The following is a 23,043-nucleotide window of genomic DNA, read 5'->3' on the forward strand; positions in this document are numbered from 1 at the left end:
GGTATCGATGTTCACAAAGTGACGCGAGATTGTATTGGAAGAGGTACACCGGGTGGAGCGATGCTAGGAGCTGACGTCATCAGGGACAAGCGTGTCGCGTCACTCTTCCGCTCTGCGCCTCAGCTGCTGACAACTTCAACAATCTTCACGGTGCTAGCGATCACGACAAAATTAGTTGCCGCGTCACCTGACACGATGAGAAACTCAGTCTAACTGATTTGTTGGTAGCAGCGCGCTTTGATGTTGTTAGTCTCTGACACAGCCGCGAATCCGAAATATGCACAGGCAGAGCTTGCAGCTCGCGATTGGATAGCTATGATACATTGTTGTTCTCCATGGTTTGAGTAAGTACAAGTACCTGCCATTGCCGATGTCGCAACTAGGCTCCTCGCGAAGCCCGGTCAGCGACACGGTTCTGGCAACATGTTGAAAGCTACAGACACCTGGATCTCGTCCATATCACAATTATTGCCTTCGTACAAACACGAATCAGCCGTCGACGGTAAAGTCAATCTGCCCAAGAGCCATCCAATCGTATCAAACAAACACGACTGCCTTCCAAGTTTACACCGTTGCGAAGCTGTTGGTGGATCCTACGTGTACCGTCGACTAATCAGATCTGGCGACATGGTCTAAGTATTGTCCATGGCAGTGTGAAGCTGCAAGTATGACATAGTCCACAACGTCTTCGGTCGAATCACCTGCCACTGCATCTTGCGTAGTAAAAGAGGCTTGGCTGTTGCCGTTCAAGACGTCGGCAATCTCCTGTTCAGTCGCGTCCGGCAACTCATAACCTTCTACCTCATCGTTTTCGACTTCCGGTTGGTCGATCAACTCTTCGTCAGACTCCTCATCCGACTGTTCCTCTTCAGAAGGTGCCTCTAATCGTTTCAACTCGTCCAATGTGATCATGTCGTAATCATAGCGGATCTCGAGCTTGATACCAGCTTCCTCCAACTCTGCGAAAGCACGAGAGAGCCCGAGTGCCTGGAATGGTAGACCGTTCAACAGGACTACGCGAACGGTCTTATCTTGACCCAGACAGACAATATCTCTCAAGGATGCTAATGCGGGAACGCACCTTTCCAACAGCTTTGGGGTTCCTGGTGTGATGTGGGTGTACCACCGCTTCAAGTGTGCGGGAAAGTATACAGACAAGTCATTTTCGGCGGTCGCAGCATCGAGGACAGCTTCTATCGGAATACCGCAGTACTGGAGCTTTGAGAAGTCTTGGAAAGATCCTAGTGTTCCAAGATCTCGACCGTCAGGATAAACAATGTCTAAGATCGCCTTATCGGAGTAGCTGAACGCATATAGCTCCACCAGGGTATCTCGATGTTGTCTCAAAGCGTCGCCTAGGAGCTTCCAAGAGTGCTCAGGCCACACTGACATTGGATTGTCGTCATTACCGAACGGCTCCCACGCCATGGTATTGTGTTCGTACATGAAGTTGCTAAGAGACTTCACTGAAGAGATCATCTGCGCCACGGCGGAGATGTCCATCATCGCATTCCTGAGAGCGATCTCTCGGACGGGGCTGCTCGAGGTGGGGATCAGCCAGTCCCTGAACGGCGTCGTCTGGTGAACACCCTGGAGAAAGAGCGAGTTGAGAGACGGAAGACGGAAGACGCATGAGATCTTCTCGAGTGACAAAACATCGGTGACAATCGTGAGTTTGTTGAGATGAGCGAAACGGTTGGTCTGTCCATCGATCGACTGTCCGACAGCAAGATTGAACAAGTCTAACCAACTCATTTCATCTGCGAGGAAATCATACCTGTTGGTCCAGTTGCGCAAGTGTTGCGGAGCGATTTCTTCCAGTGCGAATGTCTGAATCTTGTGGGCATTGGCAATGATCTTGTCGTATGTGTCCCTAGTGGCCAACACTTTATGGCTTAAGTCCCAAGGGACCAGCATTTTGTCGTTCCAATCGAACACTGAACACAAGTGGCGGACATGGCTAGCCAGTGTAGTGTTGCTAGCGACCGATTGCGCTTTGGCCCAATCGTGAGACCGACTGCCTATGTTCTTGTAGAGCACCTCTTCTGCAACGCGTTTGCAGTGATGATTCGTAAGGCATAACTTCGCAAGTGTACCAGGGCTCACGTCTAGATATCCAACGACGTGCAGGAGGAGCTCTTCTGGCATGCCAACGAGACACGCTTGTGAATTCTTGGTAACAACAGGAACTTCTGGACTGCCAAGTAGGCCTTCAAGTACGGATTTGTGGGTGACTTTGACGGAGATCGAGACGGATCGTGTGCGCTTGTTCGAGATTGGATCGTTCGAGGTCGAAGCCTTGCGCTTTTGCGGCCATGGGACGATAGGCGGTGCCATGTTTGCAGCGCGAGTGAGCGAGGGTAGGTGGTATAAGGGGTACAGATGTTACAACGACCCATTTACTGGTACAACAACCGCGTACAAAGTCGTGTCGTTATGCAGATGCTGGTGGCCGCAGTGTTGGTGGTGAGTGCGAATCATAAACTCTGAACGCGAAGGAGAAAAGAACAACAACAAGGTGGGTCAATGCGCGAGGTTCACGCGCCTCATCGCGTGCAATGTTCTTCACGGTGAAGACTCTGAGTGCGTGGATAAGAGCAAGAGGGGAGCGGAGCCCTGGCCAACGACAAGGGTCACCGTGCTGCTTTGAAGGGGGCCATCCGACTCACCGCCCACCGGGCGTTTGCAGAACGTGCGATGTGCGCGTGCATGTTCATGGCAATTGGGGATAGAGTTTGTAATTCGACCGCGTGATCGAGGGTTGACATGTCATACTGATCGACGTCGAGGCTCACAGAATACCTCGAGAGACAACGTTGCAACCGTGCTAGTCACCCAAGTTTCGATTTATTGAGCTGCACATATGCACAGTGACCAGTGTATCGGGTTGTGACATCTAAAGCAACTTTCAAGCTTAACTCAGGAAAGGGAAAGGTAAAATGTCGAGTCAATATCTTCATTAATACTAGAATTCAGACGAGGGTATCCTCGCTGGCGTATCTGCCATCCACAGACCAATGGACTCGACCCTCAAAATAAGTGACTATTCACTCCTCTATTTCTTGAAACCGAGAAATTCGTCCAGCCACTGTCCATCCTCATCGCTATTCAGCCACTCAACCCAGTATGATCCTGTCCCACGGAGAAGTTTGTACTCATCATCTTGCTCATCAAACACCCGAAATGCCAAATCACTAATGACTTCCACTTGTTCCTTCGTTCGCCTCCTCAAGAAACATCTGACAAGGAGCCGCGATTCATCGACTCCTGCTATCCTCCAATCTCCGTGAAGTCGCATCGTACATAGCTTGTACGGAAGCAAGGCTATTTCTGTATGAAGCTGGCGAGATGCGAAAAGTAGACTCAACCCAACATCGGCCAGTCTATTGTAGATATAGATGTCTGGAATGGATAAGGGCCTATCGCGGTATGCGTCCAAGTGGATAACGCGGTTGACGAAGACATGTTCGAAGACCATGTTTCTAATCTCGGCAGGGAGGTGGAGAAGAGGTGAGTTGGCTGCGTTGAGCTCGGTGCTAGACGTTTTAGCTACGGGGCTTGCTAAATTCTATATGAAGACTTACTTTTATCACAATGACCTTGCTCGCGAAGCTGTTGAGCATGAGCTTTGCGCTGAGCCTCACCGTCGGTTTGTTCCTTTGCCAATGACTTGCTGATATGAGGCGCCCCAACGCGGTGTTCGGATGCCATGCTGAGTTTCTGTTGAGACTTGCAGAGAGACGTAGGAATAGAGACGTGGAATTCAAGGCAAGCTACTTGAGGAGTGGAGGCGTCGCATGGAATAAGCGAGCTAGTGACGTAGATGGAACTAGGCTCCCGTACGGGCATTGCACATGTAGTGAATAGTTATGACTTGTTTGAACTGTCTATAGCTAAAAATCGAGACCTGTGCGCTTGGCGCCTAGCTGTTTCTGCAACGATTTCCATTTCTGGGTAGGTGCCTTGCCTGACATGGGGGGCAAGAAATCAAACCAGGAAGCCACGTTCCCTCGATAATGTATGTACATGTTCAACACGTCGACATGTCCGGAGACTGTTACCGTAGTCATAGCTTGAAGCTGTTCTACTGTTCTAGTCTCGAAGAACCTCATCAGAAGACGCCCTAACCACGCCACTTCGCTCCAGTCGTCCCAATCATAGAATCTAAAGTGGAACGTTGCAAGCTTATACGGAAGCAATTCGGTTTCTGCACGTAGTTGGCGAGAAGTGGATAGCAATCCGAAGTTACTCTGGCGGAATGATCTTGAGCTTAAGAAGCCTTTTCCATAGGATGGATCGTCATCATGGAATACCCACTGCTCGTCCTCGAAGACGCTGGCATAGATCACATCGCGTATCTCGGCTGGCAAGCGGAGGAGAGGGGACTCGATAGCGTTGTACTCGGTGCTATAGCGAAGATTAGATTGATGTTTGTGTGGTTTTTGTCTGGTACTTACATCCGATCGAGTTGACTCGGATCTCGTTGAGCAGCTCGCCGAAGAGCTCTCACATGGCGTAGTCTCTTCGCCGTGGGTGCATCAGTCGGATACGTTAGAGATCGCTTTCGGGAAACCATGTTGAGTTGTGCGAAATTTCTGACGGGTGGAGTGATCTGGAAAAGGAAAGCAGGAAGAAAGGCTGAGGAAAGGCCTCTGATATAGTACTGGTGAGGTAGTTCTACAGGCTGGCGTGTGACGGACAGACTTGTCAACAATCAAGCCAAGCAAGCTGGGTACCCCAGCTTGGCTTGATTGTTGGGTGCCTCTACTTCAGCTTAGCTTGATTGGCTTGGTGGGTTAAAACAAGCCAGCTTGATTGTTTAGCTTGATTGGCTTGATGGTTAAAGCGTTTTTGAGGCTATACAAATAGGTGGTATTAGCTATATCGTGACTTTTTTTAGAGTTAAGTTTCCGAATCGCTGTTAGTATTGCTGCTGTCTCCAACGTCCCACGCGCTTACGCCGTACAACGCCTCTATCTCATCGTCAGTTATAGAGTTTCTGTTGTTAAGTTTATCGTCGCCTAGACCAGCTGTACGCCACCGTCGTACGCACTGTATTGCCGCCAGAAGTCGTGGTTGTATACCTCGTCGGCGAGGCTCTAGGAGATCACCCAACTCGCTGAACATACGCTCACACTCGCAGCTTAACGCTAGGATAGACAGTACGTCAAGCGCAAGCTTGCTGAGTTGAGGATAGCGATCCCGCATCAATAACTAGTATTTTATTAGGTTGTTGGCGTACTCGCTGCCCTTCTCCACCCGCCGCTCGCACAGCTTCCACTAGGTATACTTGTCGTTAGCTGCCTCGTCGCTGTTGCTGGCAGTTGTAGGATCAATAATGCTGTCGATTGCGTCGTCTATATTGTTTAATAGTACCTTTAGGCGTCGTACAGCTAGTTGACTGGTATTGTATTAAGCCTACAAGCCGCGGAAACTAAGGTTGTTAGACTCAAGCTAGCTAGGTTTCTTAGTACCCCAGGATTTGTCGCAATACGATTAGTAATACGGGTGGAGTATTGTAGCTGCGTAGTAGGCGGGCGATAGGTCTAATTTAGAGTAATACTCGCTGGCTTTCGCCCACGCTGCGCGCATGTTAATTGCAAGGTGGTCCTTGGGCGCCTCGTTGTGGGCGTTATACTTAACGGCCTCGTAAGCCAGTACGCGCGATTTGTAGTAGTTAAGTATATACTCGAATACTAGGATGACTTTAGCGATACAGCCAAACCTCCCGCTGTTGCCGCGCCTCTTAAGGCGCTTTGTAGCAGCTTTTAGCGGCTTTAAAGCGTCCATATACTCTGTAACTACCGCCTAATCGTGCGTTGTAAGGCCGTCCGATCTTATCTAGTGTGGCGCGTGAGGCAGTTTGTTGCGCCGCGACTTAGCGTAGGTATCCTCGTCCCGTATACGCTTTATATGGTGGCTGGCGTACGCGTTAATCGCCAGTTAAAGCTGTACAGCGCGCTCAAAGCACGAGTAGAAGGAGTTCTAGCGTGTAATAACAGGCTTGACGGGCTTAAGGATCTTGCGTTTATCAGGAGGTGCGTTAGCTGGTAGCTCGCGATAGGCAAGGCGCTGAAAGTCAGCAAAAAGAGCGTATTGCTGTGGTGTTTTAATGTAGTTGACGATACCTAGGAGTACGCCTAAGGGCCTATCGCGCCTCCACTCGCTTATATACTCGCTTTCAGCAGTAATCTTAGCAGTATCGTTGTTGTACGAGGCACTGTTTTCTCCCCAGAGGAGCATCTGGCCAACAAGGTTAATTGTATAAGGACTATAACAGAGGCGGCGATGGCGTAGGTTAAAGCCTATTGTTAGCGCAATTGCGTCTATCGCGGTGTCGTTATTGCTTGCGTTGTTGAGTACAAAGTAGCTAATACGTTAAGCGTTTATACCGAACTCTTTTAACGTTTAGATAATAACCTTTGCCATCCTATGTCCACTGTGGGCGCCTGTTAACTGCGGCAGCGCGATAGGTAAGTCTACAATATCGCCTTGCTTGTCAACGTAGTGGGCAGCGATACCCAAGAACCCACGCTTGCCACCCTTTGTCGTCCAGCCGTCAAAACTTATGTGTATCTTGCTCTGTGCCCGCGACAGTTCTGTGACGACTTGCGGCCGTAAGTGGTCGTACAGGCGCATAACGTAACGAGAGACGCTGTTGTGGGACGTCCACAGTGCCGCTTCTGCTTGGACGTTAGCTAACGATATTAATTGTCGAAAAGCTGGCGATTCAAACGTAGACAGTGGGAGGTTAGCTTCAATAAGCCAGCTAACTGCGTTAAGCCGAAAGCGCTGGGAGTTGAAGCCGGAGAGCTCGTTCGCGATACTCTAGCTAACCCGATTGCCAGTAAGTACTTGTTGGAGGACACTTATCGTTGTAGAACGAGCTGTTACGTGAGGTGGTTAGTAGCCATGGCCGCGTCTCTTCTCTCTAAGGTGTCGATAGGCAGAAGACGTTGAGTTTGTTGTCTCGTATACCTTCGTGACGCCGAGGTCAATAAGCTTATGCTCGTAACAATAGCGGCATACAAAATATATGCGTTGAGGATTGCTTCGCAGCGCGACGCGCTAGCCGTAGTTATAGACCTAGCTTTTCTTGTGACGCTGCAACGCTATAGGCTTTATAAACTGAGGGAGACAATCCTAATTAATGCTATTAAAGTTATCCTCTAACTCCTCGTCTAAAGCTGTATTGTTAGACTCGCTGGTTGCTATCGTTGCCTCCTTGCTGCCCTCAGTGGGTGGGTTAATATACTCCTCTATTTGCGACTCGCGCAATTGCGCTTCGAAACTTAATACCTAGGACGCTTTAACCAGGGCTTTACGGGGCGACGGACGAGGTGACGATTAAGGGCTTTTAATAGGTATAGCTTGGCTGTAGGTGCTGCTAGGTGTAGGTTTAGGACGCTTTGTTGTTAACGCTGTAACAGCGTCTTTGGCGCGTCTCTTCTGCGGCATAACTGCGACAAGGATATAGCAATAAATGCAGAAAGCCAGCGGCAATACAGCGGCGCGTAGGCGGTACGTGATACAGCTGAAAAGTACGTGTTGTGGGTGGCGTTGTGTATACAGAGTTGTACAGTTACAATATAAGATAGTTACCCAAGTAGCACAAGATGTATTGCTTAGCACCCTCTATCGTAACTACTAAAAGCAACCACAACAACGCAACAATTAATTAAATTCAACAGCGGCAATTAAATTGTAGTTGTCTGTTTATAAGATACGCAGCGCAATATACTATAAATATTGTGTTGTAGTTGTACAATTGCGCAGTTGAAACAACGCGTTTTTTCGTTATTCACAACATCTACCTTTACCTGTAGCAACAACCTCAACACCATAGATATATACAGTAATATTAGGCCTACAATCGTCTCTACTACGCCTAGCAAGCGGTAGTAGAGGTGTATAATAGCCACTGTATTTGTACTTGCTGGTGCTACAGTGTGTCGCCCACGGTCGCCCGAAGCAGGCAGCCGTCAGCGACACACTGTAGTATTAGGAGATTTTTTTTTGCTGTATTCGAATCGCGGCAGTAATAGCTCTATCGTAAGGTTTTTTTGTATATATATATGTATATACAGCGTTGTTGGGAATTTTTTTTATATATTAGTTGCTGACCTTAACACCAAAAAAGTATCGTGTGATCGCTGCTACGGCAAACCCAACAACCTCACGCGTAGGCCTTAGCCAATCAAGCCAATCAAGCCAAACAATCAAGCTAGCTTACAGCAGCTTGGCTTAATTGATTTGTACCTCTACTCCAGCTTGGCTTGATTGATTAGCCAGCTTGATGCGCCAGCTTGATAGCGATCAAGCTGGCTTGATTGTTGACAAGTCTGGTGACGGAAGTGGCAGTCAATCTTGAGTTTTTCAATTCACTCGAGCGGTATTCAACGCCCAGTCATATAGTGGTCTAGCTCATTGCAATATCATCCTTGACGCAGTTATTGCCTAATTGTCCTGTGTCCATTCTGGATTTCGAAAGATCACCTTGAACGATTTGGAGTCAGTATTGAACATGAAAACCTGCGTATTGCAGTACGTGGGCGTAACCTCTTACATCTATAAGCCTAGTCCTAGTTTGATTCTAGCTTTGCACTATCTTATTGCAATCTGTAGTGGCTGCAGAACTATATCTGTTTGGTAATGTTAAGTTCTAGAAGTCTTTGTTAGGCGACTGTGATTATTAGGCGCAAGTAAACAGTGTCAGAACCTTATCTATTCTAGACCGACCCGACTCGATCCGTGGTAAAAAATGTATATGGGCGCTACCGTGGCTCGACGGTAATTCGTTTTTAGGCTTACAGAACAATAGACTCTATGAGTGCACCATGACGTATATCCAGCATCGGCTAACAGCATATTGCTTGACATACAGTAGTGTATCTAGCATGTTAGTGAAACACGTTAACCGTTACATGGCTATCTTGTCTTCTGTCCGATATTAGGTTTTGGAAATTATCGGGCCTTCTTTCATTGTGCATCAAGCGGCAGTTCACACAGCCTTAACTTTGATGCCGATCGGCATCGTCGTGTCGGCAACTGTGCATAAATACCGCCGAAAGCATCAGATATTTCATCACTGCAAACAAAAGCCTGCTTTTCGAACAAAACTACCACGTCTATCCAATATCTCCAAATCCAAGTTTGTTATACTCTTCATGGCTATCAAACTCGCAGCTGTACAGGCAGCTCCTGTATTTTTAGACAGGACAGCCTCGACACAAAAGGCATGTGAGCTTATCCGAAAAGCGGGATTCCGAGGTGCAGATGTCATTGGCTTCCCTGAGGGTTTCATCCCAGGATTTCCGGGCTGGTTTCCCTTCCTCAGCAATACTGACCCTCTCATGGAATCGCTTTACCTTCAGCTTTTCAATAACGCAGTGGAAATTCCTGGCCCTGAAGTGGAATCGCTGCAGGATGCATGCAGGGAAGCAAACATCTACGCTGTGGTTGCCATCAACGAGCGCCATCCGAACACTACTGGAACGCTTTACAATACCCAACTGACTATCGGCCGAGATGGAACTCTTCTGCACAAACACCAGAAATACGTGCCGACTGTGGGAGAACGTATGATCCATGCGCCTGGCACGACAGGTAGCAAGACGTCGATTCAAACGGAATCTGGTGGGCTGAGTGGTTTGTTGTGTGGTGAAAATGGCAACCCCCTAGGGCAGTACTCGACTGCCTTAGATCACCCTGTCGTACATATTGCTGCTTGGCCGCAGTTTCTGACCTTTGGAATGGACGTGGCCGATTTCATTAATACGGCCGGCAAGGCCGTTGCATTCTCAGTAGGGACTTATGTCATCAACGCGGCTGCTGTTGTCTCTGATGCAGAGATCGAGGCATACGGAATCGATGAGAGGACTAGGGATTTCATGCGAAGCGAGCAGAAAAAAAGAAGAGCTTCCATATTTGCACCGGGAGGTGTCGAGGTTGCTGGGTCGATTGATGCGAAAATAGGAGACGAAATCCTGTTCGCAGATGTCGATCTAGATGCTGTAAAGAGGTATAAGCACACCTTTGATTTCGCAGGTCACTACAACAGGCCTGAGATATTCGCCCATCATTTCAAGAAGTATCTTCCGTAGCATACTCGCAAGCGAGTCGTCGCTCTAACTTCTATCTACGAGACTACAGAATTCTCACCTAGTTTGCTAAATTGCAAGGCAGAATTTCACGCTGATTTATTGTTATACAATTAAGAAGCTTTATTAGTAATTCAGCTTACAGCTTTGTGGCACTCAATCAAGAACATGCGCTGCATGATTACTGTCAGATATTCAGTCTCTTAGTTATAGATATATATTGCTGCGAAGTCTGTTGTCACAATGTTTCCACTGCACAGGGCCTAGCCACAACCAGGCAGGCCATCGTCGGCTTACGTTAGTCTCAACAATAGTGGGCAGGGAGTCTGTAGTCTATTGTGAGGGTCTCGGAAAAGACAAGATGATATTTTTAAGTGGAATGACAAGAAATCTGTAGGAAGAAGGTCGCGAAGGAGCTCCGCAGTGTTATCTACATAGGAAGGGTACACATGTGACCTATTATGTCCGCAGTGGCCCGTGCTGGAACACCAACGCTCTGAAACCATCACATCTATGCTTGCACCAATTTGCTATCTTTTCTTGCTCTTGGTACTGGCTAGGTTAATCTACACAGTAACTGGAGGGAGAATAGGAGCTAGGGTATTAGCTTGGTGAACGCCCCCAGCTAGGCGCGACTTAGGAAGCCACATTGACAAGTTGAGGCTTGAGCGGTCAAACACCGGTCGAAGACTCAGGGACTCGGGAAAAAGCGGCCCAAGAGATGGCTGAGCCTTCAAATCCTCGATTGCCTCGTAGAGAGACGAAGTGTCCAGATTCTTCGGCTTTCGCATTATAGTAAAGAGACCAATCAAATTTGCCTCCGGCTGGTACAAAAGCCATACTCCTGCGGCTTCATAGGCCTTGGCTGCATCACGAATACGGGGATAAATTTCGCGAAGATGTTCTTCGACCTTGTCACCAGAGTAGCTCCAACGTTGGAAACGGCTTAGACCATGGGTTTCGGGATGGGAGAAGTGACAGGCTCTAGTGACATGCCAGTTCCATCGGTCGACCTTTTGCATCGTTGATCGGCTCCAAAACTTCTCTGGAGGATCCCCAGTCTCGTAAACATTGGTGGTCCAGTGATCGTAATCAAGTACGTCTTCCCAAGTTTCGAACAGATATCGTCCGCCCGCCATAATCTGGCCCGTGATTGGATGTGGTTGGTAAGGCAAGTACGTGATGTACATGCCTTTACGGACGTCCATATCACGACGACCCAACTCCTGTGCATTGACACAACTAGGAAGATCGATTCTGGCGTCAAGGATGATATCTGAGGTGAATGCAGCTTTCGCATTGATCTCGCCGATCTCGTAGCCTTTAATTTCTGACATTTTCAAAGGCGGATTGTGCAAACGATAGGTTTCAATGTAGGCTTTGAGAAGATCTGTTAAAACTTTCTTGTAGGACAAGCTACATATTCCATAGTTTGTTGCTTGCATTTATATATCTACAGCAATTACGCTTCACTTTGCTCTTCTCCAAGAACTGTTCTCGGACAAAACAGTACCGGTGTGTCCGAGCGGATGGCAGCGGATCGTACAAAGATGGTAGCTGACCGTTCTTCCTGGTCTGCAAGGTTTAGTGACGACGATGATGTTTGGATGGATTCCAACATGCAGCTTTCGGCATGGCCTCGTAAGCCGCTCCAGACACTTCGGCAAGCTTCCCGGCAAGCCCGTCGGCGAATCTTTGGACGTCAAATCTTGAACAGGTCGTCATCTTTCAACCAGCACATGACTTGAACGAGAAACGAGAGCCTATCAGTTCACAATGTTGGATAAACTATCAGCCTAGTAGAAAGCTACATGTCTCAATGTGCAGATGCTTGGACACCCAGTGCGCCGTTGCTTTTGACAGATATTTAGTCTGAATCGCATTGGCCGATGCAGAACCGTATCGCCTTGCAAAGTGTCATCATTTGACGTGCTGAGCGGTGCTGTTACACAACTCCGAAAGGATCATTGCAGCGGAAACTATTCAGAATCACAGGGTAATGGTGAGCGAATTTGAAGTTATCTTTGAGCGGAATCATAAGCAAGCTTTACATGTATCAAAGTGCTCCACTAGCGATCAATAAACAATGTGGTTTGCTTGATCACAAAAAAAGATCCTGCACAAACCCTCAATTCACGTCAGCATGAACATAACGTATACGCTATGATCAACAGCGATATTTCTCACTGATATTTGCAACTTACAGCAGGTAGCCTCCTAACGGGTGGATGATGAATCCCTGCAAAAGTCGGTCCGACGGCGCTGAAAATTACGTAACTGCTTGCACTAAAAATACGCGTAAGTCGTATAAACTACGAGCCTAGGAAAGCTTATTCTGTATCTCCGCGGTGGTACGGAATTTGCCGTCCTGCCTTCAAAGACAGGTAGGTAAAGCCAGTATTTCGTCTACATATACACATTAGACCAATCTTCGTGCATAGTGTTATATCACTCTGCCTTTACCGCGTTCGTATGTACGCGTTGTGGTAGTGCTTACAATAAATACCTGCTGAGCACTCCGAGAATACAATTGCAAAATAATTTCGATCACGAAATCCATTGTCGCAGTATGATTGATGCATCTAAATTCATCAGAATGGTCTGTTTACAAACAGAAGCAATGTAGCTACGATAGATTACCTAAATACAAACTAAATCTTTGACATTCCTGCATGAAACTCATTGACTTGCCTTGTTCTATGTATACATATAAGCGCAATCTAATGTTCTAAATGCTTATTGAGTCATCATGCGATGAGATAGAGGTCCTGATCCACCATTCTTTGCATTGATCCAATTCGTGCATTAGGTGCATATGCACGAAACTATCCCAAGTTCGGTACGATTGCGTCATACCTGCAATCAACAGACCCACGAAATGAGTACGCGTATAGGAATCCGATGTCTTTGCTAGCACAGTATTTGGGGACATTGCGAGTCATAGGTACAAGGTTTCGATGCAACGAATTGTAACGTGAAGATGTCATGTTGCTCCCGAAGAAGCGCTAGCAACTAAGACAGACATAGTCGTAGAAGAGTCTTAATAGCTCTAGAGTGAGTTAAATAACATGGTCCATCATGTCACTCAGATATATATTGTGCTTTGGTATCTTCCTCCTGATCATTGCCTCAAGATTCCTCCACGCCAATCTCGCACAGCTAATACATTCAAGTCACGATGCGGTCCTTTTCTCTGTTTCTGGTTGGTCTCGCAAGCGCCGCCAACATTTCTGAAATCTCTCCATTTGTCAGACCAAGCTTCCCTATCAGTACTATTGATAATGATGGTGTATGTTTCCCCACATATCAAAATGGAACAAGAACTCACTATCAGCGAAGACGCACGCGGGTCGCTACGATGTTCGCAAAACGATGGTCTGGCTTGATGAAGAGAACCCAGAGAACTTGAACAGCTACTGCTATTTCTATTGGTTGACCACCACCTGTGGACGGAAATTTCATACGATGCTGGCCCCGAACTTCTTCCGCGGCGAGACAACTGGTATCTTTAGAGTGGAAGATCTGCAGAAGTTTTCATCTACGGGGGCAACTGCCTTCGCACCTGGAACTGGGAGCACCGAGTTTCTCAATTTTCGGTCAGAGATTCAAAACCTCACAAGTCCACGCGGAGGTGACAACTTCACTGATGTGCATATTTCTGCGGACTATGCCGGTGTCAAGATGGATGTTCAAATGACTCCGACGGGCAAGAATTTGTACATTGGGGGCGCTGGTGGCGTAACGATCTCACCCAAGGATGGTGGAAACTCTAACCTAAATGACTATCGCACGCTTGTCCCAGGATATTCCTGGTATTGGGTATGTATGCACTGTCAAGTCAGATAGGAGTGTTCGTCGCGCTAACATGTTCTATCTATAGGGGAACCCAACCCTTAAGCTTGAAGGAACTATCACGGTGGATGGAGAAGAACTGCAAATTGACTCAGATCAGTCCAGAGGCTATTTCGAGCGCCAGTGGGGCGAGTTCGGGATTGCTGGAGGTCACTACGGATATTGGCTCTACCTTTCCAATGGTATCCTGATCCATGGCTGGGTTGTAGGCCCAACAGTCGAGGAGCCTTACGGCATTCCTGCCTGGGCGACGATCTGGCACCCCAATGGCATTCACGAGGTCCTTGAAGTGGACAACACTACAAAAGGACTCAATCCATGGACAAGCGAATACAGCGGGAATAACTATTTCCAAGATGTCGAGTTGAACCTCTCTCAGCGCAACGCATCCTTCAACATCCACCAGGTAATCAAGAACGGCGAACTCGGCCCACTTCCAGGTACCAAAGGATACAACATCAGTGAGGCTTATGCTCAAGGAGATGGCATCTGGGAGAACGAACGAGTTACCTTCTATGGTCATCTTGAGCAGCTGTCGTACTGGTAGAGACTATATCTGTATGGTTTGGAGTCCAGTTGGCGAATCCTCAATGTTTACCCGATCAAGGCGCAAGCGTGTAACTCGCGACTGTGTTCATATAAACGACATCTAGACCAAAGCCCTAAGCGTTAGCCCAAGATTCATCTAGGCTACTATTAATTGACTCTTAGCGACCTAGCAGTCTAGAGCTTTCTTACAAATTGGATACGACTCTAGTATCACTGTGCGATAGCTCCCTGAACATAGCTTCTTACAGTATTAAGGAATTAATTCTGCAGGTTAGCCATCAATGAAAGAGACAATCAACCTTGAACCGATATATCCCCGCCTGCTATATCTGCCGCTCAGCCACCTGGTGATCCAAATCACTACCACACAAACTCTCAGACAGCCGGCTCTCAACCCTAATATGCCCACGCTGAGTTTCCTTCATATACGACTGCCCTTTCAGACCACAACTCGTCCCCGACAGGCTTTTGATATAGTGCTAGGGAAGAAAGCCTACAGGCTAGCGTCTGGTGGAAGAGGCAGCCAACCTTGAGTCATTATATTCACTAAGGCAGTATTTGATGCCCGGCTACCTAATGGTCTTGCTCAATACTACCAGAGCTCTTGATCTAGCCACTGCACCTCCAGCTGCTCTGATGTAGCCACCTCCCAATCGTCCTGTGTCCATACTGCGATTCCATAAAGCACCGTCCATGGGTTGTATTTGACACCGTTTGTGTAAACCTGCATGTTGTTGCTGATAGCGACCTTCTGTTCCTCTGTCCTTGAATCAACAAACTGTTTATGCGAAATGAACGATAGTCTTCTGAGCGATCCGGGATAGCAACATGGAAGGTGAATATGCCTAATTTGTAGGGTAGCAATCGTGTTTCCGAGTGGAGTTGGCGAGAGGCAGCTATGAGACCCAGGTTGCATGCGTTGAACGATGAATAAGTCTTGACAGGGCCGCGGTGTACATTTAAGTGGTAGAAGATGTCTCCGAACACATAGTCGTAGATAGCGATCCTGAGCTCGGCTGGGAGGCGAAGAAGGGGAGAGGGTATGAGACTGCTGCTGCAAAGCACGTCAGTCGCGCACTCTAAGATCAGGAATTAGGGCGCTTACTTGTGGTTGCGAGGTTCCTGAATATGGGAAGATTGAGCTTGACTACGCATGGTAGATCCCTGCTCTGACTTGTTGTCACGCTTTTTGGATTGAGACTTCACGTCCGATATCCTGGCAGAAATAGCGTCGGCGGGAAGCATGCTGCGCGCCTCTTGACTGGAACCGTGGGATGTATGATGACTGTCGTAATCGGGGTGGTTTTGCAAGGAGAAAAGGTTGTGAGACTCAGAGGTAAGCCCCCGATGGGGTTTTAAGGCTTCCGGAAAAAGTGGAGGTGAACCAAAGATCCGGATTATTGACTTGGTCATCGCTTCCATGTGCTGCTTCGTTCGCTACCACAAGATCTGCTCCACAAAAGACCGTTCTCGACGAGCAACGCCAAAAGTGTTGAGTTTGTATTGAAGAAGTGCTGTGTCGACATGGACCTAACGAGAAATGAAGAGCAGATTCGGAGGACCGTGATCAAAAAAAGATTAGGGAGGGAATCCTGTCGCGACTATTTCTGATGCATGCATAGCTGATTTCGTAGTCTTTAGCGAGAAGACAAGTCCATATCATGTTTCCAATCTCGGCCGGCGGGTAGAGTATGGTGCAATTTCTTGCGTTTTAAATCGGAGACATGGGAACTTTCAGATCACGACTCTGTTGTACGAGAAACTAAATTACTTACACCTGGTCACGACGGGATTGATTATGCATAACGCGGTGGCCAGCGGCCTTGGAAGTAGGAATATAAGCCTTATCCCTATTCGCTATCTGGACTCTATCATCCCACTTCTTCTTATCAGTGAGTTGCCTGTTGCCAGCATACAGTGGTGTGTGGCTCCGGGAGGCCATGATGGACGGGATGAAGTTTTTCAAAGGCGGGATGGATGTTGACGTCCGAATGTATACGCAAAGTGCGAGAGCGGCGATGAGGGTCAATCTCAAGTGAACACAGCTGAGTGTGGAACGATGGAGCAATCGTTTCGGATCTGTGGATACATGCACATCCTGTATTCTGGCAGATGGCGATAGCAGAGTGCTAACAAGTAAGCTGCCCACCAGCACCGCTCTACCAAGATTGCCTCAGTAACGAAAGCACGTACTTCTGGGACCCGTTTCACTGTCACGCTCACTGCTCACTGGCAGGAATGCTCGGCAAAAACGATTGACCAACAGCTAGGCAGGAGAAATCTCGCAATGCAACTCTGTAACCCAGTACATACCGGTTCCTGACTCCAACTCTCCAATGCCCGAAACATCATCATCGAAGATATTTATCTCCAACTTGGCAAGAGCTTCGACCTGTTTCCTTGTTCTTTTCTCCAAGAACACTCTTATAGCCGAGAACATATTGTCTTCATCATCCTCGAGCTCTTCCGGGGGCAAAGTATCGAAATAGAATGTTGCAAGCTTGTACGGGAGTAAAGCCGTCTCCTGGTGAATCTGGCGAGAGACATGGAGCAGGCTTAGAAAATTGTGTTCGCAGTAGGCGGAAGAGGGATAGCGATCATAATCGCTGAATTGACGCGGCCTTAGGCTGACATGGTAGTTGAGAAACCATGGGTACTTGTTGATAAGAACGAACTCATCGAAAACATAGGTATATATCATGGCTTTGATCTCTGCCGGAAGACGTAAAAGTGGTGACCGAACAGCATTGATCTCGGTGCTAAAAGACTTTGTAAGTCAGAGCGCCAATGTCTGAGACTCAAGGGACTCACCTCTTGTTCAGGCGAGCACTTTCATGTAGGAGTAGCTTCTGAGGACTGGATTGCGGGGTCACGATCGGACACGTCTCCTTTTCCTCTGCTGAGGAACTGCTACTCGAGGGTGGCGCAGCCTGCTTGCGAGTGGGCATACTGACTCGCGTCTGAGGTGTTCCTATGAGGGTAGCAAGAAGGTGCAGAAGAGGCAAGGTGGAAAAGCTGCGTTGTAGATCACGGGTAATTGAGGAAACTGCGAGTTCTAAAGCAGGCTAACCGCATTAAGGGCATGGCTGAGTACATAGCCGCCCCGAACCCCGCTTTCGACCACCCCTGCAGAATCCATTCATCAAGACCAGAAGGTAGGCAATCGCGGTTCTGGAGCCAACGATTTCATTCAACTGTGTTGTAAACAGCCAACTCGGAGTGTTCCAGATTCAAATAAGCGAACCAGTACAGGCCGGTTCCACTCTTCTCATACTGATACTCGTGTTCAAGCATTTTATTGAACCCGTCAAACTTAACAAGATACTCCATGCTTTGCAGGCTTGAGACCTGCGACCACGATCTGTCCAACAAGAAAATTTCCAGAACGTCAAGTGGTTTGCCCCAAGGATAACGAAAATAGCCAAACTTGAAAGTGGTGAGCTGATATGGCAACAGGGCGGTTTCTCGATACAATTGGCGAGAGGCACGAAGTAGGCTTAAGTATCGTTTGACGTGCGCTGTTCTCTTGATGATGTCGTACTCCCCTTCCACGAGAGTAAACCCTGTGCGTGTAAGTTCGAGGACTTGATCGCGGAAGACGTTGTCGTAGATCATGTTCCTAATCTCAGGCGGGAGACGAAGGAGTGGGGAGTTCGCAGCGTTGAGCTCGGAGCTATCATAAGTCAGTTGTCGCTAAGCGAGAGCACGGAAGGAACTGGGGAGTCTTACATCTTGTCGCGCGCAGCAATCTCACTTCGAGACTGCTCCAGATGCTGATCAGCCGCGTTGCCCATAGACGAGGAAGACATCGATGGCGAAGTGGTCTCAAGGATTCAAGGAAGAGCGACGGTAGTGGAAAGCGTGTTGTTGGAAAAATCTAGTCGGAGAGAAGATTGAAGTGCCTGAAGGGACCCTGCCAAGGTCGGATATCCACAGACGTTCTTTCCTTTCTGAAGAGGTGGCCAAGGTGAATGAGACCACTCAAAGAGACTTATGGCGTCAACAACACGTCATAGCAAATCCCTGCCTTCACCTTCATCTTCGACCCCAATGCGGTATGCAAGTGAAGCAATTAGGATACGGATATCATAATACAGCAGTGTTCATGAACCCAAGACTAGTCTTGTAAAGCATACAGCTACAGAGGATGGTCTTGGCGCGAAAATACATCTAGCGCCTAGGAACATGAATTGAGTCCTCAGCATACGGCTAGGAGAGGGCACATCGCATCCTCATTCCTTTGCCCAATACGCTGCACTTCCTACCTTCCACTCATAACTCCTCTTCACCTTGTCGTAAAAATGAAAACCCAATCTACTCAATACTTTGATCTGCTCCTCTGATCTCTTTTCCAGAAAGCTTCGTAGCGCCTCACGTTGCTGTTGATAGATTGCCTGCTCTATATGCTGGCCATCTCTATTAGACCTGTATACAGAAAAGATGTCGAAGTAGAACGTCGCTAGTTTGTATGGAAGCAAAGCGGTTTCTTGTTTCAACTGACGAGACGCAAGAGGCAAACCGAGATCCCGATCAAGATTTTTATTCATCTCAACTCGACGATTGAAGATCTATTCAAGCTTGTCAAGGAAGAAGGATTGTTCACAATATACGTAGAAGTATACGATATTTCTGAGTTCTGGAGGAAGACGAAGGAGAGGTGATTGCAAGGCGTTGAGATCGGTACTAGGATATTGTTAATTTCTCGTTTGATAACATATTCAAGATTCGCACATCTTGCCGAGCCGAATTTTCTCACTTTGTAGCTTTTCTTCAGCGGCTTTCATCACTAAGTCCTGAAGCGATGGATGTTTCCAAGATGAGGTACCTTTGACAGAGGGCACTTGACGCGACCAAAGAGACCAGGCAGGAAGAGATAGAACAATAATCGTGTCAAGCGGAGCAGTAGAAGAGGATGTTGGTTTAGTTATATACACAAGAGAAGCGTGTTGGTTGTTGTTTGCCAAGGTGAACGTGACGCCCGTTGTATGCCAAATACTCCAGTCGCCTGATGGCCTCGTCTTCCACTTCCAGTCGTCCTCTGGGATGATGTCTGGAGAGATCTAACATCACAACGACTCTCGCTGCAAAGATCTGCTAGCCACCGATATCAAACTATCCTTTGGTGTTTACCTAAGAGAGAAACTGCTTAAAACCCAGTTGTTTGGCCCAATGCATTCTATTTCCAGTTGTTTTCAAATCCTTAAAGGTCAATGTTTGAAGCGCTTTGACCTCCGATTTTGATCTCTTTAACAAGAATTTTCTTATGTCGAAAGAAAAGAGAGGATCGTCGCGTGAGTAACCATGCCACTGGTCGAAACTGAATGTCCCGAGCTTGTAAGGAAGCAATCTCGTTTCATGGTAGAGCTGACCACAAACGAGCGGCAGGTTTGGATATCGATACTCGGTCTGATCAGGTTTGACGACGACGGGGAAACGTCCGGGCCGGATGTTGGGCCGAAAGCGGTAGCGTGTATTGCCGAGCCCGTAAGCGTAGATACCTTTCCTAATTTCTGAGGGAAGACGCAGGAGTAGAGACTCGATGGCGTTGCGCTTGGTGCTAAAGAAGGCCTGTTAGAAATGGAGCAGTTGAGCCAGATAACAGAAAATTCACATTTTTTCGCGCTGAGCGGGGTCCGGCAGACGCTGCTTGCTAGTTGCAGCTTTGCGACTGGCCTGGTGAAACATCTTCCATCTGAAAGACGTGTGACTAATTGGTGGAGAGGCAGTAGCTTCGGAAGCGCGGGCGATCTTGGAAGAAAAGTAAGTGAGTAGGTGATGGAACAGAAGGGTAGGGTGGGGGAAGAGCGAACGAGTAAGAGAGACTTTGCCAAGATTATGGCCTTTGCTGCCAGTAGCTCAAGGTGAACGTGAGTGTTGGAACCTATGACCATGTATTTGAATTTTTTTAGCATTCAGAAGCGCGCTATAGTTCTTCTGATCTCAGATATAAAGACCTGTAAGGGGCTACGCTCAGGGAGCTACTGCACAGGTATACTGTTATTGTATTCGATAGAGAACTAAGCTCCTAAGCTGCGTAGCTATCTATATATAATGCTAGTTGCCCGAGTAACAATCGGGCCGATAGAATCCGGGTGCTCGGGGTAGTACCCGGATTCTGCGAGTGGACCAAGAATCCATCGAGGAGCTGTCTGAAGGGCGTTCGGCCCGTTACACCCCACCCGGATTCTGTGGGCAGTGCGCCCTGCGCACGTGACCGAGATACCATCGAGGAATAAACTAATTGGGCTTCAGCCTATTACAAGACCAAGTACAGCTAGCAGTCCTATCACTACCAAACTCGCTATCTGTCGACCGGAAGGCCATGACGGCTGTGTGAGATGTAATTCTGCGGCCCAGTACACCCCAGTTCCCACAACCTCCGTATCCATGTAACGGCTATCGTAGCATTCTACTCGAGCCATAACTTCAATCTGGGCCTTTGACCGTCCCCGGAGAAATGCTTTCAAACGAGATAATATACAATGGTCCCAGGGATGATCGCCTAGCTGGAAGACTCCGAGCTTGTACGGCAGTAATGCTGTTTCGTGATACAACTGGCGAGAGACGAGAAAGAGGCCTAGTTTGCGGCGAGAGCTCAGGCGCTTCCTCGTCAAAGGACCGGGATCGATGACATAAATTTCGTCCTGGGATACGTAGTTGAAGACCATGTTCCTGACCTCAGCAGGAAGACGAAGCAATGGGGAACTTGTGGCGTTCTGGCGGGTGCTGTTTGTCATTAGCTGCAGATACATCGACTACAAGCTGAAAGTCTTACATCTGGTGAAGTGCTGCGGGTGACTGAGCTTGATCGCCGAGTTCTGGCATCTTAGACGAGCCAGGTCCTGGCGGCGCGGTGTCCTCGGAGACACTGTTGCTCATGATGGAGGAGTGCGTGAGTGACAGAAAGAGTGGAACAGCGAGGTGAACGTAGACGAATGTAAGAGATTTTTCGAGCGACGCCAAGACAACAACAGTGAGAATCGAGACGCGCCTTCCTTGTTAGGCTGACCAAGGTAGGTAACAAGTCAGAAAGGTCAACTCAAGTCACCAGTGAACAATCAGATTTCCATGCAGTTGCTACGTCTCAATGCTCACTGAATGTACATGAACGTCAATCCACCCACCCCCAGAGCTTCACCTGTGAACACATGCGGGCCTGGTGCACATAGTCAGGCTCTAGAGCTTCTCAATAAAGATTAATCTTCTTAGGATAATAACGTCGTTTCTCTATCAAGTGAGTCGGAATCCTTTTTTGGTGTTGGATGGAAAGATTATGTTCGACTTGTCTGAAAGCCCAAAGCGGAGAGCACTGCGGGGTCCAGGTATAGGAAAAGAATAACAAAATGAAGCACAAGAGACAAAATCTACACGCATGTTCACGCTAAAAGGTTTCTCGGGACACCAGGTTTGTGTATGTTTTTCCTCAAACAATGCTCTTCCACCTCTGATTTCTGCTTTTATATACCGTGCGATAGAGAACAGACTGCGCAGATCAAATGGCTGCGCACGTGACCGGGATATCGCCGACCATTCACAAACCGATTTCCAGCCCATCACAAACTGTACTAGCTCGTCAATCGCGCACAGACATCATCTTACAGAGTCGTCGCGTGGGGTTTAGTGGGGTGGCTGAATAACCGGTGTGAACGTCAGCTAACGAGCTTGGCATAAGCCGCTCATCGAGGAACAATCACGTCCTCCCACTACACCGTAGGACTCTTTAAATCGCTGGCTACCAGCGGTGAGCTTTTACCCAAGCTATCGTAACAATTCCAAGGTTCGGTAGAACAGTCATCGCGCGCACAGACACAATGGTATTACTCCTGCTGCATGCCAACCGCAGCACTTTGGAATATGCCAATATTCTAACCGAACCTGGAAGCGGGCTGAGTAATACGTCTAACCCATGTCTGCAACTCAACCATAATGTTGTCTTAGGGCTGGATTCATATCATTCAGCTCCTCGATAATGGGATCAGGAGATGTAGAATGATCTTTGAAAGAGCTGTACCTAGGTAGCTTCCACACCGTGCTACAAGCTGTATAGAAGAAGGATGCAGTAATCGTCCTTCAGTATTCCCACACTCAATCGTCACTCACGATGGAAAACCAGAACATTATACCCCGAAAGCCATGCGTCCAAATCCCTTCTCCTCTATTCGCTTACCAATGGAGCGACCGTCACGGACCCGAAGCTCGCCAGCAGCCCCTCAATATCGTCACGTCTCCAACTGTGTACAGCCCTACAGATATAGAACCCAGCAGTGGAGGATTGAATATCGCACAGCACTCCAGGTTTGGTCAAGAACCCATTCTTCGGCATAGTCAAGCACAGGAAGGTGACCCTGAGACGGTCTGTCGTCAGAACGCAATGGACCATAGTCACGACACGGATAGACGTGAGATACACGTGGGTCAGCCTACGACTTTCACTCGGACAGGTTTACATACCATTTACGACGAGCCCTCAGCCACAAACAGTAGGGCTGAACTTTCGAACGACGGACAACAACCTCTCAGCATCGGAATACCCACCCGCTCA

The 23,043-nt window shown here is 48.0% G+C and overlaps 11 protein-coding genes across 11 annotated transcripts; 2 read left to right on the top strand and 9 right to left on the bottom strand.

The window, feature by feature from the left end:
• Window positions 1–487: 487 nt before the first annotated feature.
• CC77DRAFT_840526 (hypothetical protein) lies at window positions 488–2,448 on the bottom strand. The gene has a single exon (XM_018533377.1). It carries the CDS (start codon window positions 2,335–2,337, stop codon window positions 610–612), a length of 1,728 nt encoding a protein of 575 aa, XP_018387256.1. The 5' UTR covers window positions 2,338–2,448; the 3' UTR covers window positions 488–609.
• A 607-nt stretch (window positions 2,449–3,055) lies between these two features.
• CC77DRAFT_1060613 (hypothetical protein) lies at window positions 3,056–3,711 on the bottom strand (the record flags this gene model as incomplete). The annotated part of the gene is made up of 2 exons (XM_018528349.1): window positions 3,056–3,519; window positions 3,585–3,711. 2 exons carry the CDS (start codon window positions 3,709–3,711, stop codon window positions 3,056–3,058), a joined length of 591 nt encoding a protein of 196 aa, XP_018387257.1.
• Window positions 3,502–4,576, bottom strand: CC77DRAFT_1088856 (hypothetical protein; the record flags this gene model as incomplete). Its single annotated transcript, XM_018529472.1, has 2 exons — window positions 3,502–4,407; window positions 4,458–4,576. 2 exons carry the CDS (start codon window positions 4,574–4,576, stop codon window positions 3,894–3,896), a joined length of 633 nt encoding a protein of 210 aa, XP_018387258.1. The 3' UTR covers window positions 3,502–3,893.
• A 4,527-nt stretch (window positions 4,577–9,103) lies between these two features.
• Window positions 9,104–10,221, top strand: CC77DRAFT_1019712 (nitrilase/cyanide hydratase and apolipo protein N-acyltransferase). The gene has a single exon (XM_018524887.1). The coding sequence runs from the start codon at window positions 9,168–9,170 to the stop codon at window positions 10,101–10,103; it is 936 nt and encodes a 311-aa protein (XP_018387259.1). The 5' UTR covers window positions 9,104–9,167; the 3' UTR covers window positions 10,104–10,221.
• A 342-nt stretch (window positions 10,222–10,563) lies between these two features.
• On the bottom strand, window positions 10,564–11,499 carry CC77DRAFT_1019713 (hypothetical protein). Its single transcript, XM_018524888.1, has one exon. The coding sequence runs from the start codon at window positions 11,435–11,437 to the stop codon at window positions 10,667–10,669; it is 771 nt and encodes a 256-aa protein (XP_018387260.1). The 5' UTR covers window positions 11,438–11,499; the 3' UTR covers window positions 10,564–10,666.
• A 1,689-nt stretch (window positions 11,500–13,188) lies between these two features.
• On the top strand, window positions 13,189–14,789 carry CC77DRAFT_961331 (hypothetical protein). Its single transcript, XM_018535619.1, has 3 exons — window positions 13,189–13,389; window positions 13,440–13,919; window positions 13,981–14,789. The coding sequence occupies exons 1-3, from the start codon at window positions 13,279–13,281 to the stop codon at window positions 14,497–14,499; spliced, it is 1,110 nt and encodes a 369-aa protein (XP_018387261.1). The 5' UTR covers window positions 13,189–13,278; the 3' UTR covers window positions 14,500–14,789.
• A 304-nt stretch (window positions 14,790–15,093) lies between these two features.
• On the bottom strand, window positions 15,094–15,746 carry CC77DRAFT_1060618 (hypothetical protein; the record flags this gene model as incomplete). The annotated part of the gene is made up of 3 exons (XM_018528350.1): window positions 15,094–15,260; window positions 15,299–15,555; window positions 15,607–15,746. 3 exons carry the CDS (start codon window positions 15,744–15,746, stop codon window positions 15,094–15,096), a joined length of 564 nt encoding a protein of 187 aa, XP_018387262.1.
• A 722-nt stretch (window positions 15,747–16,468) lies between these two features.
• On the bottom strand, window positions 16,469–17,505 carry CC77DRAFT_1094132 (hypothetical protein). Its single transcript, XM_018529718.1, has 2 exons — window positions 17,313–17,505; window positions 16,469–17,260 (listed from the first exon to the last, which is right to left on the bottom strand). Exons 1-2 carry the CDS (start codon window positions 17,447–17,449, stop codon window positions 16,768–16,770), a joined length of 630 nt encoding a protein of 209 aa, XP_018387263.1. The 5' UTR covers window positions 17,450–17,505; the 3' UTR covers window positions 16,469–16,767.
• Window positions 17,506–17,649: 144 nt separating this feature from the next.
• On the bottom strand, window positions 17,650–18,422 carry CC77DRAFT_1094133 (hypothetical protein). The gene is made up of 2 exons (XM_018529719.1): window positions 18,231–18,422; window positions 17,650–18,174 (listed from the first exon to the last, which is right to left on the bottom strand). Exons 1-2 carry the CDS (start codon window positions 18,308–18,310, stop codon window positions 17,688–17,690), a joined length of 567 nt encoding a protein of 188 aa, XP_018387264.1. The 5' UTR covers window positions 18,311–18,422; the 3' UTR covers window positions 17,650–17,687.
• Window positions 18,423–19,360: 938 nt separating this feature from the next.
• CC77DRAFT_1019717 (hypothetical protein) lies at window positions 19,361–20,502 on the bottom strand. The gene is made up of 3 exons (XM_018524889.1): window positions 20,312–20,502; window positions 20,113–20,249; window positions 19,361–20,058 (listed from the first exon to the last, which is right to left on the bottom strand). Exons 1-3 carry the CDS (start codon window positions 20,390–20,392, stop codon window positions 19,632–19,634), a joined length of 645 nt encoding a protein of 214 aa, XP_018387265.1. The 5' UTR covers window positions 20,393–20,502; the 3' UTR covers window positions 19,361–19,631.
• A 247-nt stretch (window positions 20,503–20,749) lies between these two features.
• Window positions 20,750–21,409, bottom strand: CC77DRAFT_1088866 (hypothetical protein; the record flags this gene model as incomplete). The annotated part of the gene is made up of 2 exons (XM_018529473.1): window positions 21,277–21,409; window positions 20,750–21,227 (listed from the first exon to the last, which is right to left on the bottom strand). The coding sequence occupies exons 1-2, from the start codon at window positions 21,378–21,380 to the stop codon at window positions 20,750–20,752; spliced, it is 582 nt and encodes a 193-aa protein (XP_018387266.1). The 5' UTR covers window positions 21,381–21,409.
• Window positions 21,410–23,043: the final 1,634 nt, after the last annotated feature.

The sequence above is a fragment of the Alternaria alternata genome (assembly GCF_001642055.1).
Source record: "Alternaria alternata strain SRC1lrK2f unplaced genomic scaffold CC77scaffold_8, whole genome shotgun sequence".
NCBI lineage: Eukaryota > Fungi > Ascomycota > Dothideomycetes > Pleosporales > Pleosporaceae > Alternaria > Alternaria alternata.

Excerpts from the sequence above, each read along its gene's own strand:
- CC77DRAFT_840526 (XM_018533377.1), bottom strand. The coding sequence starts at position 2,337 with ATGGCACCGCCTATCGTCCCATGGCCGCAAAAGCGCAAGGCTTCGACC.
- CC77DRAFT_1019712 (XM_018524887.1), top strand. The coding sequence starts at position 9,168 with ATGGCTATCAAACTCGCAGCTGTACAGGCAGCTCCTGTATTTTTAGAC.
- CC77DRAFT_1019713 (XM_018524888.1), bottom strand. The coding sequence starts at position 11,437 with ATGTCAGAAATTAAAGGCTACGAGATCGGCGAGATCAATGCGAAAGCT.
- CC77DRAFT_961331 (XM_018535619.1), top strand. The coding sequence starts at position 13,279 with ATGCGGTCCTTTTCTCTGTTTCTGGTTGGTCTCGCAAGCGCCGCCAAC. Across the intron at positions 13,390-13,439 it reads GTACTATTGATAATGATGGT|ACGCACGCGGGTCGCTACGA; the intron begins GTATGTTTCCCC and ends CTATCAGCGAAG. Across the intron at positions 13,920-13,980 it reads CAGGATATTCCTGGTATTGG|GGGAACCCAACCCTTAAGCT; the intron begins GTATGTATGCAC and ends TTCTATCTATAG.
- CC77DRAFT_1094132 (XM_018529718.1), bottom strand. The coding sequence starts at position 17,449 with ATGCCCACTCGCAAGCAGGCTGCGCCACCCTCGAGTAGCAGTTCCTCA. Across the intron at positions 17,261-17,312 it reads AGTGCTCGCCTGAACAAGAG|CACCGAGATCAATGCTGTTC; the intron begins GTGAGTCCCTTG and ends AAAGTCTTTTAG.
- CC77DRAFT_1094133 (XM_018529719.1), bottom strand. The coding sequence starts at position 18,310 with ATGTCTTCCTCGTCTATGGGCAACGCGGCTGATCAGCATCTGGAGCAG. Across the intron at positions 18,175-18,230 it reads ATTGCTGCGCGCGACAAGAT|CTCCGAGCTCAACGCTGCGA; the intron begins GTAAGACTCCCC and ends GACTTATGATAG.
- CC77DRAFT_1019717 (XM_018524889.1), bottom strand. The coding sequence starts at position 20,392 with ATGGTCATAGGTTCCAACACTCACGTTCACCTTGAGCTACTGGCAGCA. Across the intron at positions 20,250-20,311 it reads TGGCAAAGTCTCTCTTACTC|ATCGCCCGCGCTTCCGAAGC; the intron begins GTTCGCTCTTCC and ends TTTTCTTCCAAG. Across the intron at positions 20,059-20,112 it reads CCCGCTCAGCGCGAAAAAAT|CACCAAGCGCAACGCCATCG; the intron begins GTGAATTTTCTG and ends GGCCTTCTTTAG.